Below are 16,381 nucleotides of genomic sequence, written 5' to 3' on the forward strand. Positions count from 1 at the left end.
AACATAACTCAAAAGGTCTACATACAAATAAGTTACTGATCTTCAGATTACGATATAGTATTTTAGGTATGAAAATGTCCAGGACTGGTTGTCAACTTGGCATATAAAAGCTGGGTTGTTTTAAGGAATTATCATGATGTATTATCACCCAGAAAAACTTCCAACAAGGTCAACTTTTAATTAAGGGGAGGGGGGATAAGATATGCCAATCGCAGTTTAGGAAACACCAGCATATTCAGAACCAGCTACATTAAACTTGTGCTCCTACTCAATTGTTTGCACTTTAGTGTCTAGGATGTTAAAAATGCAATAGAAATATCTGATGTGACTCAGCAGTTCCAGAACTCCACCTGTCCAGAGTAGACAACTGTGGACCTATTTATTTATGTATCTATCAAATCTGTATGCTGCCCCAAATTTCTGTTGCCCCTTTGGGGGAGCCACTCGAGGTTAATGAGGGCCAGCCCTCCTGGCCCAGGAACTTGTGTGTGTGTGGTAGTGGTGAGTGGGTGGGCATCTTATATTTTGGCTTATGTCTTAAGTCCTGGGTGAGACTGGTTTATGATGTGTCTGGGTTTGTCTGGAGATGGAGAGACATCCACTAATTATGATGAGGCTATTCCAGTAGTGGTGGGGAACAGAAGAAGTAATGTTGGCAAGTTAGCAGGCCATTACAGGGGAAGGGAAGTCAAAAACCAATAGCTGTTTCCCCTTCTGGCTGCCCTGACAGTTTTCTGACCTTGGGGAGCATTGCCAACCACCCACAGAGTTTCACCTTGCTCCCGTGTAATGCCAGGTCGGTCCGGAATAATCCAGAAATCATCCATGATCTGATTATGGACAAAGGGGCTGACCTGGTATGTATCACAGAGACTAGGTTGAAGGAGGCTGATGGCCAAGTCTAGTCCCATCTTCTCCCTCCAGGGTACTCTGTTGAGGAGCAGATGAGGGGACATGGGAGGGGAAGTGGAGTGGCTTATAGACATGTTACAGATGTTATCTATAAGAGCATCATTTCCCTTGCCAGGATCCCTGTTGAAGTGTCTGACCATACTGAATATGTGTACTTAAGTTTGCGGACCAGGGTTTGCGGACCAGGACTTCTGCTGGTGTACCGATCACTCTGCTGCCCAACAGAGTCCCTAAGTAAGCTCACAGACTTGGCTCCGGGTTGGCATTGGAGTCCCTCAGGCTTGTGATGATGGTGGTGTACTTCAATGTTCACTCAGAATGTTCACCAGAACCAATTGGTCTGGGGCAGCTCAGGAGTTCATAGTGACCATGACAACTGGTTGCTTATTCGCTACCGAGTTCAATTTAAGGTCCTGGTTTTGACCTTCAAAGCCTTGCGAGTTTTGGCACCTGTTTACCTATAGACCTGCCTCTCCCATCCAGTTACATCCCGTCCGGTCAGATCTGGTCAGGTGGCCCTTTTGTCGATCTCTGATTTCCAAGAGGTTCGGGGTGCTAGAACCCGTGAAAGAGCCTTCTCGGTTGCCGCCCCACTTCGCTGGAATTCCCTTCCCCTGCAGATTCGTTTAGCTCCTTCTTTGTCAATTTTAAATCCTTATTGAAGACTTTTCTTTTTTGCCAGGCTTTTACCCTGTAGTTTATCTATCCCGCCGCCCCCGTTAGTTACTTTAGTTTTAATTAGAATATAATTTTAATGCTGTCTTGTTTTGCATGTTTTTGTACACCGCCCAGAGTCTTCGGAGTGGGCAGTATATCAAATGTTTCAAAATAAATAAATAAATAAATAAATAAATAAATAACTATGGGCCTATACCAAGTGGTCTTGGGACCAATGCATGTTGCTGGTCACACGCTTGATCTGGTCTTTTACTCTGATCAGGGCAGTGTTCCATGGGTGGGGACTCCTGGGATTTCCCCATTGTCATGGATGGACCACCATCTGGTTAAGGTTGGACTCATGATCACATCCCACCCCCCGCAGAGGTGAGGGACCTATTAGGATGATCCACCCGAGAAGGTTATTGGATCCAATAGGATTTTGTGTTGGCTCTTCCTATGATCCTGTTGATGCCCTGGTGCAGAATTGGAATAGCAAACTCACGAGGGCAGTAGACATTATCGCTCCTAAGCAACCTGCTTCAAAATTGACCCCAGGTATACATAAGATCTACAGGGGCTGAAATGGAGTGGAGGAAGACTCAACTCGAATCCAACGGATTATGACATAGACAATGTTCGAAAAATCTATGCTCAGGCAATACATGTGGCAAACAAGCTATTATTTTCTGCCTTATTGCATCCACAAATTCACATCCACCTGAGTTGTTCAGGGTTGTGAGAGGGCTAGTGCGTTTCCCCCTTCCTTGAATCAGAATCTGGAATCATCAATTGCCCATTATGATATCCTTAATGATTTTTGTGTGTGAATAAAATCTTTCATATTCAGGCTGAATTGGATTTAGACAGCACAATCACTACAGTGTCTGATGTGGAAGTGTCCAGCAACTCCTCTTATGTTGTTAGATTGGATCAGTTTCAGTTTATGACTCCTGAGGATGTGGACAAGCTGCTTGGAATGGTGCGGCCTACCACCTGTTCTCTTGACCCTTATTCAACATGGCTTATACTATCTAGCAGGGGGTTTGTTGTAGAGGTTTATATTTTATGTATTATAAATGCTTCTCTGAGGAAAGACAGGATGCCTTCCTGTCTTAAGGTGACAATCATTAGACCTCTTCTGAAGAAGCCTGTATTGGATCCCTCAGTGTTAAGCAACTACAGGGCTGTCTTCAACTTTTCATGGCTGGACAAGATAATTGAGAGGGTGGTGGCCTCCCAACTCCAGGCAGTCTTGGAGGAAAGTGATTATCTAGACCCATTTCACACTGGCTTTGGGGTGTAGACTGCTTTGGTTGGCCTGATGTATGATTTCCAATTGGGAATTGACAGAGAGAGTGTGACTTATTGGTCTTTTTGGATCTCTCAGCGACTTTTGATACTATCGAACATAATATCCTTCTGTAGCATCTGCCCTGCAGTGGTTTTGCTCCTATCTCTTGGGCAGATTCCAGATGGTGTCACTTGGAGACGGTTACTCTTTGAAATCTGAACTTTCATAAGGTGTCCCTTATGAAATATTGTCTCCAATGTTGTTTACCATCTTCATGAAACCACCGCTAGACATCATCAGGAGAACTGGAGGAGGGTGTCATCAGTATGACGACGACACACCCATATCTATTTCTCCATGTCAACATTATTGGAAGAAGACATAACCTCCCTAAATGCCTGCCTGCAGGCAATGATGGACTGGATGAGGGATAAAAAACAAACTGAATCCAGATAAGGAAGAGGTACTTATTGTGCAGGGTTGGGACTCAGGAGACAAATTTGATCTGCCAGTTCTGGATTGGATCATACTTCCCCAGAAGAAACAGGTATGCAGTCTGTGGATGCTTCTGGATGCTAACCTCTCCCTAATGTCCCAGGTTGTGGAAGTTGCCAGAAGTGCTTTTTATCAGCTTTGGCTGATACACCAGCTGCGTTCGTTTCTTGTGATAAATGACCTTAGACATATTTATTTATCATATTTTTATAATATTTTTATACCACCTGATGTGTACATCTCTAGGCGGTGTACATATGTTGGTAAACTCCAGACTTGACTACCGCAATGCGCTCTATGTGGGGCTGCCTTTGTGTGCAGTCCGGAAACTACAGTTGGTACATAACGAGGAAGCTAGGTTGGTCTCTGGGTCATCTTGAAAAGACCAAATTACTCCTGTGTTGAAAGAGCAACACTGGCTGCTGATAAGTTTCTGGGCAGAATACAAGGTAGTGGTTACAACCTGTAAAGACCTAAATGGCTAAGGCCCTGGGTATTTGAGAGAATGTATTCTTAGCCATAATCTTCTTCAACCTTTGAGATAACCTGGAAACATTTTTCTACAGTTGCCACCAGCTCATCTGATGACTACTCAGGGACGAGCCTTCTCTGTTGCTGCCCCAAGGCTTTGGAATGTGGTCCCTGTTGAAATAAGAGCTTCCCCATCTCTGACAATGTTTTAAAAGGCAGTTAAGACACATTTGTTCACCCAGGCTTTTAATCAGATTCACAGTTTTTAACTGTTTTAACATTATGATAACTTTTAAATTGTTATCAAACATGCACAGAGACATGTTTTGGGCGGTATATAAATTTGTTAAATTTTATTTTATATATTTATACACACACACACTTAATAATGGCTCATTCTGCAGAGTGAAATGTGGATGATTCAGCCCCACTGTAGTGATCAGGCACCCCTCCCATAAAGAGGTAACCAGAAGCGAACCCTGTCCTGAATGACAGGCTGGTGAACTCCAGAGATCAGCCAATCAGACCTAGAAAGCCATGAGGAAAAAGAGAAGAGTTTCTTTGTTAGAAGCAGCTAGGCTGGAGGTGGGAGAGGCACAGGTGGAAAGCTTAGTGAGAAGCAATGGAGATTTGCTCCCTCATGGTCAAAAGCTAGCCTGGAGATTTCTCTCACGGAAAGACCTCTGTAGATCCTTGAAAGACAGGATTGCAGGAAGCTTGATTCTCATCAGGTATTTGGGTGAGTTTCCAAGGAAAAGGGGATTCAGCATAGGGAACAGTTTGTTAGATTTTGTGCTAGAAACTTATATTTATTTCGTGTGTTTTGCATATCCCTGAAACTGTTCTATTGTTGTTTACCTGTAACATAACTACACTAATCCTGCGCCCATCCAGCTAGGGCATTCCAAAGGACTCTAAACTTTTAAAGGTGTTTTTGTATTTTCTTACATCCATGTTCTTTGCAACTGGGTAACCACGATTTTTAGTGTGCCGCACCAATATCATCTGGGGTGCTTTTTGAAGTATTCTTGTAACCACTGAGTATTGCTTTTGTTTACCTGTAACTAAAAGCTGAGAGAGCCACAGACGGAAGCTGCCTATAGTATTTTGAATAGTAAAGCTTTCCCCCCCCTTTGCATTTTAAAATACTCTCTGATTGGATTTTTGACTTAGAAAAAAAGGAGGCTGGAAGGGGGTTTCACTCTGGTGCACACACACGCCTCAGGAGCTCAGCAGCTGTTAGTTTTCTCATCACGTGTAAGCTTGCACGTGGAAGGTTTCTCAGCAGCAAAAGTAGGAGAGTTTCCCTGGGAATTCCACCCAAGCCCAGCGTGGGGATTTAAACTCTGTCGATAAGTGGGTGGTGGTGGTAGCCTTAGAACTATCAATATTATAGGAAGATTTGGGGAGAACCCCCCTGCCTGCCGTTTTCTCTCTCCAGTCACCCATCTGGTCAGCCACGGCCACTGCCTGCCACTTCCTCTCACCCCCACCCCCACCATCCACCCACCTTTTAACCTGCTACCTGCTTTCTCCTCCCCCCCCCGCTGCCGCTTTCTCTCCCCACCCACCCACTAGCCTGCCCGTTAGCCTTATCTTCACCGCTACTGCTGTCGATTTCCTCCCCCGCCCTCCCAGCAGCTCACTCACGAACTCTCATGAGAGCTGCCATGGGTAAGTCTTAGCAAATTATAGATAGATAGAAGATTGGTCAGAGTGTTCCCTCTAACAGGGATTCCCAGATGCTGTTGACTACAACTCCCAGAATCCCCAGCTGCAATGGCTTCTGCTTGAGGATTCTAGGAGTTGTAGTCAACAACATCTGGGAATCCCTGTTAGAGGGAACACTGATTGGCCAGCTTGCAAGTTCACTTGGGCAAATAAGAACCCTGCTAGAGGGACATCTGAACATAGGTGAAAATGTTATTTAACTATGGCAATGTGTTCTCAGATCATTAGGAATAGTTGTCTTGAGCATTTAGAGCTTGAGCATCAAACTATTAAGTTGCACAGAAAAGAATGCAACAGAAATGTCAAGCCTAGGGTTTTACTTAATTGCTGCAACCCAAAGCCTTCTACAACATGAACACAGAACACTCCTAATGATAATGTAAAACGCAGACACAGAGCCAGTGAGGTGCTGAGTGCCAGATTTAGGCCAGAAAGATAGACTGAGATCCCCTGACATCCACAAAACCTACCTGGAAGCTTGACCAACTCACTCTTCTCAGCCTATCCTTCCCTCACAGGATTGCAGTGGTGGGAAAGTGGGACAACATGTACACTTGAGTACTTCCAACACTTCAATCTAAGTGATTTTTGAGATCTTTAAGCAAATGTTTAAATACATACAATGTACTAAATAAGCTATATTCATTGCTAGAAGGCAAGATGATGTTACACCAGAAACAAGTTAGCCTCAAAAATAAAACGTGCGTTTATCTTGCAAAAGACCATTTGAAATCTTTTTTCATCACTTCAAACTGGCCTCACTGATTAATCAACAAAAGCTTTTACTCATCCGCTAACTAGGTGCAGTCCTCGTAAAGTAATACTACAAAACAGAATATCACCTACTGTTATTAGCTGATAATATAGCTCAACTACTTGAATGCCAAACATTATGTCACATTTTTCTTGATCATTAATGATCATTGTAAGGATTGGACATTTATAGTTTTCACCTAATTTTTGTATTTTTCCTTTTAAATATGTAGTTTATAGGGAAGAAAAAGCTAAACTAGAAGAAAATTACAAAATGATTCATTCATTCAAATGATTCATTCATTCAAATGATTCATTCAAAACTGAAAATGCCAGGAAATGCACAAGCCCCTGCAAGGGGGGGTGGTCTCCAACATTGTGTGTTTTGAACTACCAAACTTATTTTCTACATGGATAATCATTTTTATGTAGAAAGGAACATTGGTCTTACCTGTAAAGGGTTCTTTTTCCCTGTAGCTTGTTACATGTCTGTAAATGGTTTTTCTCCCCCTGTGCTGGAGCTTATCAGTAGTGGGATCAGTCACTGAGCATGCCTGAGACAGGCTGGAAATAATTGACCACTATTCCTCCCGCCAGAGGGCGCCATCCCCTGTTCTGGGACTGACGCGAAGAGTGGTGATAACAGCTGAGACTTTGCTAAAGGAAACCAAAACTCAAGCAAAGGAAAAGTGGAAAGGTTAGAGAGAAATAGTGATGGAAGGTAGGCTTTCTACGACTGAAAACCCTGGAAGCTGCCTTCACCCAAAAGTGAACCTAACCCATCCAATTATATACAAAAGGTAAATGAGGACACTCCCAGACAAAAAAACCATCCATGAGGGCCTGATGAGCTCCAACTACAGGGGAAAGGAACCCTTCACAGTTAAGACCAATGTTCCCTTTTCCCCTGTGCTGGAGCTCATCAGTAGTGAGACATGCCCAAGCAGTACTCCTGAAGACATGGGTGGGAGAGGATGTTTCAGACTACTTGTAGTATTCTACAGCCAAAGGCTGCCTGAGATGAGGCAAAGGAGGGAATTTTGTAATGACGGATAAAGGGCGTGGCCGAAGACCAAGTAGCTGCCCTGCAAATATCAGCCAAAGGGGCTTGAGTAGATAAAGGCTGCAGACATTGCAGCACTACGGGTAAAAGTGGGCTGTAATCCCCATCGGGGGAGCCAAATTCTGAGACTCATAGGAGAGTTTAATGGAAGCCCTAATCCAGGCCCCGCCAACGTGCTTAGATACCTTATGGCCTAGATTATGGGATTGAAAGGAAAGCTCTGGGGAGCAGTGGCACACCGTGTTGATCTTTGGCAAAAAGATCGGATCCAATCTCAGAATTGTTCATTGGGTTGAAAGAGACACAGCTCCTTGCACACCAATAGGGCCCCCAGTTCCGAAATCCTGTGGGCCGAGGTGATGGACACCAGGAAAATGGTTGTGTATGAGAGAATCCTCAGGGGAATAGAGCTCAGAGGCTCAAAGGGCAGAAATGTGAGGGAGTTCAGCACCTTGATGAGGTTCCATGATGGAAAATGAGGAACTGGAGGAGGCAGCAAATTAGAAGCCCCTCTGAGGAAACGAGATGTGGGGGTGTAGTGACTGGATGCCGGGATCCAAGATGTCCAGGACCGAAGCTAGGGCTGAGATTTGTCTTTTCAAGGTGGATGGTTTCAGTTGTAACTCCAGGTCCGACTGGAGAAAGGCCAGGACCTCAGGAACTCCTGTTGAAATTGGACTGATGTGATTTCTATGAGACCATCTGAAGAAGGCTGCCCAGGTGCCCTAGTAGATGCATTGGGTAGCAGGGCGGCAAGAAGCTAAGATGGTATCCAGAAGCTGATGAGAGTATCCTCTACTGCCTAAATTTTGGCGTTCAACCTCCATGTGCAAAGATGGAGCCACTTGGGGTCTGGGTGATATATGGGTCCTTGCAACAAAAGGTCTGGGCAGAGAGGAAGGCACCATCAAGGGCAAACTGATAGGTTGATCAGGTTCACGAACAACGTACATCATGGCCAGTGTGGGGCAATTAGAATAATTTCCACTTTTCTAGTCATAGCTTTCTGACAATTTTGTGGAGGATAGGTGTTGGCGGGAAAGCCCCCCAGGGCCATGGAGATGTGAGGGAATCCGTGGCTTCCGCTTGCTGAGTCAGAAACCTGGAGACAAACTGTGGCACTTGGGCACTGAGAGGAGATGCGAAGAGGTCCACTAGAGGAGGGCTCAGGCATGTGGTGATTTGATGGAAGACCTGAGGGTGCCACCCCCATTCCGATGGATCCACTGACTGATGGCTTAGCCACTCTGCTGAGGTGTTACATGGTTATGGAAATAAGATGCCTCTCAGCCCAGCTGAAGAGGAGATTGGATTCTTTCATCAGACCTTTGGAGTGGGTGACCCCCTGGCAGTTTTTGTGGGCCTTGGTGGTGATATTGTGGGGCCGAATAAGAACATGCCTGCCATACTAAGGCTAGAAAATGTAAGAGAGCTAGTCTGGCTGCCCTCAGCTCTATGCGGCTGATGTTCCATTTCTTTTCCAGTTTCGACCAGGAACCATGAGCTGGAAGGCTCTCGCAGATCGCTCCCCAGCCTGTGGAGGCTGGAATCTGTCATAATCACAATCCTTTGCGATTCCGTGAGTGGTATCCTTTTCTCCAGTGCCAGGGAGAGCCACCAGAGGAATCAGTTCTGGACCTGACCTGAGAGGTGTACTGGTTGGTGAGCCACTGACATGATGGTGTCCTGGAATGGCAGAAGGAGCCATTGAAGGGGGAGAGAATGCCATCTGGCCCAGGGGGTACATTCAATGGCAGCAATCATCAGCTCCAGAATTTGAGCTAGCTGCATCAGATCTGCTGAAGTGGCACAAAGTAGTGGGAAGATGGCAGACACAACCTTGACCATCCTTTTGAAAGAGAGAGTCACTGTTGCTGGAATGGTGTGGAAGACGGCTCCTAGATGTTGTAGTGACTGTGAGGGGTGCAGATTTATTTATTCGATTTCTATACTGCCCTTCCAAAAATGGCTCAGGGCGGTTTATGCAGAGAAATAACAAATAAATAAGATGGCTCCCTGTCCCCAAAGGGCTCACAATCTAAAATGAAACACAAGATAGACACCAGCAACACTGTGCTGGGGGTGGATAGGGCTAGTTACTCTCCCCCTGCTCAATAAAGAGAATCACCATGTTAAAAGGTGCTTCTTTGCCAAGTTAGCAGGGGTTATGCAGTTAGCAGATGACTTTTTTCTTGATTTTCGACAAACCCATGGTCGTTGAGACACTTCAGAGTGAGCTGCACATGTTCTAGTGCTACCAGAAAAGACAGGGCCCTGATAAGAAGGTCATCCAGAGACGGGTGAATGCACACCCCCTGCAGGCAAAGGTGGGTTGTGAGGGCTGCCATTATCTTCATGAATACCCATGGCGCTGACGCAAGGCCGAATGGGAGTGCCCAATACTGATAATGGAGGCTGCTGTAGGAGAAACGTAGGAACTTTCTGTGTGTAGAATAGGAATATGCAGGTATACCTCTGAGAAGTCCACTGACGCAAGGAAGTTGTCTGGGAGTATCACCTGCTTGATGGATCGCAGAGACTCCATTCTGAACTTCCTCTTCTTGGTGAACTTGTTGAGGCGTTTGAGGTTCAGCACTGCCCTCCAGGACCCATCCTTTTTGGCGACCAGGAAGAGAAGCAAGTAAACGCATGATCATCTTTGTGTCCAAGAAACGGGCTCGATCGCCCAAATCTGAGAAGATGTTGGACCGCAGCGTCTATCAGAAGCTGTTTTTCTATTCGGAGAGAGCGCAAGGTAGCATAGTAGGAGTCATGGGGTATAAGAGATATATCCAGAGAGTAACCCCGAGACACGGAGTCGAGTACCCATTGATCCTGGGTTGTGGACAGCCACATGAGAGCAAACTGCTGGAGTCTGCCCCCTATAGGCAGTGAGTCATTGTCGCTTGTTATAGTGAGCAGTAGTGTTGGGGGCTCTATTTCCTTGTGGTCTGGATGAGCCCCTGAATCGTTGTCTCCACTGGTATCTACTAGAGCCTCTAAAGTTGGTGTGTCTGACATCTTCTGAGTAAAAGGAGGAAGAGGTATGAAACTGCCTTTGGTTCCAAAAGGGATGACTGGGGTTGTGAAACCCTCTCAGGAAGTATCTTCTGGTGGTAGGCATGGTCTTATTTTTACCCTTGGTTTTCACCAGGACAGGATCTAGAGAAGGGCCAAAAAGGTTAGTGCCTGAGTAGGAAGAGGCTGTTAATGCAATCTTAGATTTAGAACCTACTTGCCATCCTTTGAGCCACAGAGCTCTGCGTAAAGCTACCCCAGAGGCTAAGACTGGAATCTGCCAAAAAAGCCACAGCCTTAGCCATTTTATTCATGCCCGGCCTCAATTTAGAATTCTCTGGGGTTACTAAGGTGGCTAACTGCTTGGATCACAAAATGGAGGCCCTCACAAAAATAGAGTTAATAACCATGGAGAAAGCCTCATGAGCCTTCTTAAGCAATAAATCACATTTCCTGTCCTCTGTAGACATTAACTGCTCCTAGCTCTCAATATTCAGAAGCGAAACCATTTGAACAATGGATGGGTCCATCCTGGGTGTCGACAGCAAGGAGGTGACCTCAGGTGACAGGGTATAGTATTTCCTAGGATAGGAATCAATGGGTCTACAGGAAGCTGGGTTTTGCCATTCTGCTAACATCACCTGTTTAAATGAGGATGAGAAGGGCACAGAGGTCAAGATACCCGAAGAGGAAAGGAAAACATTCTGGTCTAGCTCAGAACGTTGCACCACATCTGCTGGAGAAACATCATTAATTGCCCACTTAGCCTTAGATAAGAGGACATCGAAATCTGTAGATGAAAAAAACGGGAGGAAATAGGTACCACTGGAGTGGTTTCTTCCTCTGAAAGCTCCCCCTCTTCCCTACCTGATTCAGTGGGATTCAAAGGCATGTGAGAATCAGAATCAGAGGAAGATTCAGGAGAGAGCCGGGTGGGGGAGGTTCAGCAAGGGATATAAGTGTTGGGCTGGTACAGGGAGAATAGGGGGGACCATTGAGTCCACAGGGGTTGCTGGCTGGTCAGGTATTCTGGGACCTCGGGGGCATTTGGGACCCCCATGTTCAGCATCCAAACCAGAGGAAGAAGACAGAGGATGGCACTGCTTGCATCTGAGTCTGAGCAGCTTGGGGGCAAAACACCCTCATTTGAGTGGTGGAATCGCCTCCCTCCTTGGACTGGAGTCTGAGGAGGAGGATGAGAGGTGTCTGTTGGGGGGCAGAGGTTGGGCCGGCAAAGCAGGCGCCACTGGAGAAGGGCGAGGTGGCCACAAAGGTGCCGGCTGAGCAGGAGGCTGAGGAATAAGCAGCAGGCATTCCCTAGTGAAAAAATCTTTTAGCCAGTGGGCTATATCTGATGGGCAGGAAGGGGGGGCAGACCCAGAGGAAGGGGAGCAGTATTACCTGAAGGCCCACTGGCTGGCAGTCAGTCCAATGGCAAAGCATCACCCAAAGCAGCATCCCCCTGTTCATTCAAGCCCAACAGCTTTTTAGGCTCTCCGCTTCCCGTTGGGCGGTTTGGGTGGTGTGTGGGGGGACTGCGCGAACCAGCCGGTTCCCCCTCAACAACCACCACAGGGGAGATGCTGTGAGATGCCAATGGGGATCACACACCGGGTGATGGTCATCCTTCCCCTTTCTGGTCTTTTGCTCCTTAGAGCGCGATTTCGTCCCCTTGCATACCTCTTGAATAAGCAGGTGCTCACTGAGGCACACTGAAGCCAAAAGCTTCTTTGCTTTTTAAATCCTGCTTCCGTTAGCCTCCTTACTATGCTTAGATCTCTTTGGCGCCTTACGGGCCAAAAGGAGGTGGTCCAGTACAAGTATTTTCTGTCAGGGTGGGAATGGCTGCTGTGGTTGAAGGCGCCGAGGGCGCAGAAGGGATAGGCGACAAGGCTTGGGGAGTCTGATCAGGGAAAAGAGACCCCTCCGAAAGAGATCCATCAAGCAATTCTCCAGCGTGGGTGAGCTCCATAACGGATACTGATTGCAGAGTAATAGCAAAAACGAAACTGAAAGCACAGCAAAAACGAAAGCAAATAGAAGCCAGTCAGACGAATTGTTCAGAAAAGAAAAGCTGTTTGCCAAGGCTGGAAAATGGGAAAAAACCAATGGCCTAAGGCAAGCTCCTTCCCGCCTTTGCACTCTAATAGAGAAAAATAGGGTAGGGAAGGACTAGTTCCAAAAGCTATCCAAAACTCCTACAGAGCAAAAATGCTCAGTGTGCGAGCCCTGAGCAGACAGGACTGGAACTGAAGATGGCACCCTCTGGCAGGAGGAAGTAGTTTTCAATTATTTCTAGCCTGTCTCGAGCATGCTCAGTGACTGATCCCACTACTGATAAGCTCCAGCACAGGGGTAGAAAAACCATTTACAGACATGTAACAAGCACACGTGTTTCATCTCCTGCAGTAAATGTGGGTTTTAGGAATACTAGCCCTGGTGAAGCTAGAACCTAATCCTATGCAGAATTAGATGACCTGGGCCCACTCAAGTTAATGGACTTGGGTGCACCAACTGTGTGTAGGGATGGATTGTTAGTTTGGATGAAGGCTGCAATCCCAAGCATGCATACTGAAAAGTAAAATCCAAGGGATTTACTTTCAAGTAAACAGGACTGGCTGCATGTTCCATTTAAATTAACAGAGCAAGTTAGTAGTTACTAATTTAAGTCCCTCCACTTTCAAAGGAACTTAGTAACAACAAGCTCACTGAATCAGGGACACTGTGAAGCTGCCCTCAGGGTCTTTGTGCAAGTTTCAGTGCCAGGCTTTTTTCTCAGTTAGTCTGAACTCCTGAATTTTATACTATCACCACCACTGAAAACAATGAATACAGTTTTCAGGAAGGGTGCCAAGTAATTTTTATCTCCCACCCTACATTTCATACATCTTGACAGTCTGTTTGGGTCATTCAGTCTTTTTTCTAGGCTAATTACTTTTTTAAAAATTCTAATTTAATTATGCCCTAGGCACTTCCCAACCCAATGCTAGTCAACTACATGTCACCAATGAGCCGCTCAAATGACATCAATACAGTAGCTTGAATGATTTATTGCAGCATGGATTGCATATTTGTCAATATCATTTTATCAACAAGTGCACTGGTCAGCTGTCTAAGTGTACTGGGAATTTTTCATTGCCTTTTCCAGCACTTGAAATTGGAATATAAATGTGAAGCATTATTTAGAACACTGAGGCGCTCTCTCTCTCTCTCAGCCACACACACACACACACACACGGATATCAGGGGAAACTACAACTGAAGAGTTCCTTACGCACTGTCCCTATACTTAGTTGTATCACTTGCTTATTTAAAAAATTGTAAACCACTTTTTTCCCAAAAAGAAGCTGGCTTACATAACACAATTTAAAACAATATTCAATATATACACAATATAAAAGCACAATTAAAAAATTATGGAGGATACAAAACAGAAAGGAAAACAAATAGAGAGAACGCGAGTAATAAGAGATGTTTTCCTAGCCACCAAAGTACCCCAGAGAGGGGGACCAGGAAAACCTTCCAGGCAGGGAGTTCCACATTTTAGGGACAGCCACCTCACATGACCAGTCAATGCACCTCTGAAGGAGACAACACATGCAAGAGGACCTCCCAAGTCATCCTTATGTGGCAGTCAGATTCCTGCAGGAAAACACATATACTTTCAATTATCTTGGCTCCATATTGTTTAAAGCAAGCCTTGATAAATTTTCTGTGGATCCAGCAGCCAGCCCAAAAATATGGGAGACAATGGACACTTGGGGAAAAAGACAAAGTGTCCAGACAATGGACACTTTGTGGGGGGGGCGGGAATTACCAGACATAGTGACAGACATTGTAGCGTGGAGAAGGCAAAGGACTTAAGTTTCTCCCCTCTACAAGCAACATATTTGAAACAGAAACAGAGCTGCCTGAGACAAATAAAAATGTTATTAAATAGCTCTACCTCTGAACATCCCAGACTAGGCCCCATGGATAAATTTCTAGACACCATGGCTGTCTGGCACCTGTGATTAATCAAGTCTTGATTTACAGAGCTTCAAAGGTTAACATAAGCACACTGAATTGCACCCAGAAACAAACCGATAACCAGTACACCTGAAAAGGAACTAGCGTAATGTGTACTGAGAGTCAAGTCAAGACCCTCACAGCTATCTTCTTCAAGTATTGTCTTCAAAACTGAACATTCATTTCTCCTTTTTGCTCTCCATGATTTTGAAAACAACTTGAAAGACGGTTTCCTGCCACCTGACTCAAATCAGGGCTAAGCTGAAGCTAGATAGAACAGCTAACATACAAATTTTATGCCTTAGTATGCATGGCAAGTACAGCTAATTCCTGTAACATATGAAGCTTCTGTTGAATGGTAAAGGAGAAAACTTGAATATAGTACCAGGCTATTTCATGACTTAAAATTTTGTAGCAAGAAGACAACCAAGAATTGGAAAAGTGTTTTGCTTTTCCAAGTCTGATACGCACTTCTTTTATTCATAATCAATAATTTGTAACATACACTGTCAACTTATAACACAGTACCTTTCTTGTTTAAGAGCATATTCCAACATTTTTATTCTCCGCACTAAATCCTTCTTCAGGTTTTCTTGTCCTTTTCTTTCCCCTTGAAGAAAAGCAATTTGGGCCTGTAAGAAAAAATGTTAAACATAGATATATTTAAAGAAAACCATTTGTTTCCCACAACAGTTCCATAACAGAGTTTTTGATAACTTTGTATTTGAAATATTAGTCAAGTCCTTGAGACAAAGCAGAATTGAAATTTAAGTGATTATTCAACATTCTGCACCATAACATAGTTAGCTTAAAGACCCTTATTTACTAATAGTTACCTCTAACAAGGGTTAAAGTGGCAAGCTTGATAATCTAACTGTGGCATATGCACTTTTCACATCCATTCAACCAACAGAAATACTTGTGAATTCCTCGGTAGTAAGATGCCTTACACAGATAGAAGAGGGTGCCAGAATAGTATGACAGAATAAGAAGCAAAAGTGATATGAGTTAGTGCTTTACTATTCTTTAGCGAGAGGAGAAAAGGGTTACATATAGGATTTTAAAAGTTTATCATACATTCATTTCAGGACAGTGCTGGTGGATTTTGATTGGTTTTTAAAGTCATTTTGCCACACTAAGCAAGAACAAAGAATCCTAGATCACAGATAACACTATACAATCATATATAGCTCTTCACTACACATAGAAACAAAACCACCGACTTTTCTTACTGTTGGTTTTATAATCATTAGTTTGAGAAGACAGTTTAAGCATAATCAGTGCAACATCACATGCAACAGCATTGCAGCACAGTGATATGCAGCAGGCTAAGTCCTTACTCAGAAAACACATTCCTTTACCCATTGTAATCTAACTCTCACAGTTACTGAAGTTAGTAGAATGTTTAAAACACACATATGCTATGTTGAACCAGCCATTAGGAGTCTGGTCACACAAAAGAGGCCAGAGCCAAGAGTTACCAGTGGAATATTTAACAATACTTTAATAAAAGGAATGTTAATATTTTGGAATGTACTAGGGCCAATAAGATGCATAAGCTTGTTCTGCAGCCACTCCTACAGTTTATAACATTCAGTTTTACACATACACTCCCTTAAAATCACCACCAACAGGTTTTGCAAAGTCTTCTTGGCTAGGAAGTCAACATTCTGAGTCAGTTGTGACAATTTCTTAAGTGACCCAAACCAGGAGGCAGGGTGAACCAGAGATATTAAAATCTCTCCCCATGGGTGGAACCCATTTGCTATAGCTCTTCCAGCTCAACCTCACTCAACAGCACCAAACCAAGGTGAAATCTATCTAAAACCTGGCCTGCTCAACTTCGCCCCCACCCCAGCTGTTTTTTGACTATAACTCCCATAATCCCTAGCCACAGTGGCAAATTTATTTATTTAAAATTTTTCTATACTGCCCAAAACTTGCATCTCTGGGCGGTTCACAATTAAAAACATTTAAAA

General features: G+C 44.5%; 1 protein-coding gene across 6 annotated transcripts in view; it reads right to left on the reverse strand.

The window, feature by feature from the left end:
- Positions 1 to 16,381, reverse strand: part of STRN (striatin) — a 79,956-nt gene that overhangs the window by 51,313 nt on the left and 12,262 nt on the right. For all 6 annotated transcript variants that reach the window (XR_008317831.1, XR_008317832.1, XM_053303205.1 and 3 more), the window contains exon 2: positions 14,931 to 15,034. Coding sequence is in view for 4 of the 6 variants with exons in the window: in XM_053303205.1 (XP_053159180.1) it covers positions 14,931 to 15,034 (104 nt within the window). In the remaining 2 variants the exon portion in view is untranslated. The remainder of the gene's footprint in view (positions 1 to 14,930; positions 15,035 to 16,381) is intronic.

The sequence above is a fragment of the Hemicordylus capensis genome, chromosome 1 (genome assembly GCF_027244095.1).
Source record: "Hemicordylus capensis ecotype Gifberg chromosome 1, rHemCap1.1.pri, whole genome shotgun sequence".
In the NCBI taxonomy this organism is placed as follows: domain Eukaryota; kingdom Metazoa; phylum Chordata; class Lepidosauria; order Squamata; family Cordylidae; genus Hemicordylus; species Hemicordylus capensis.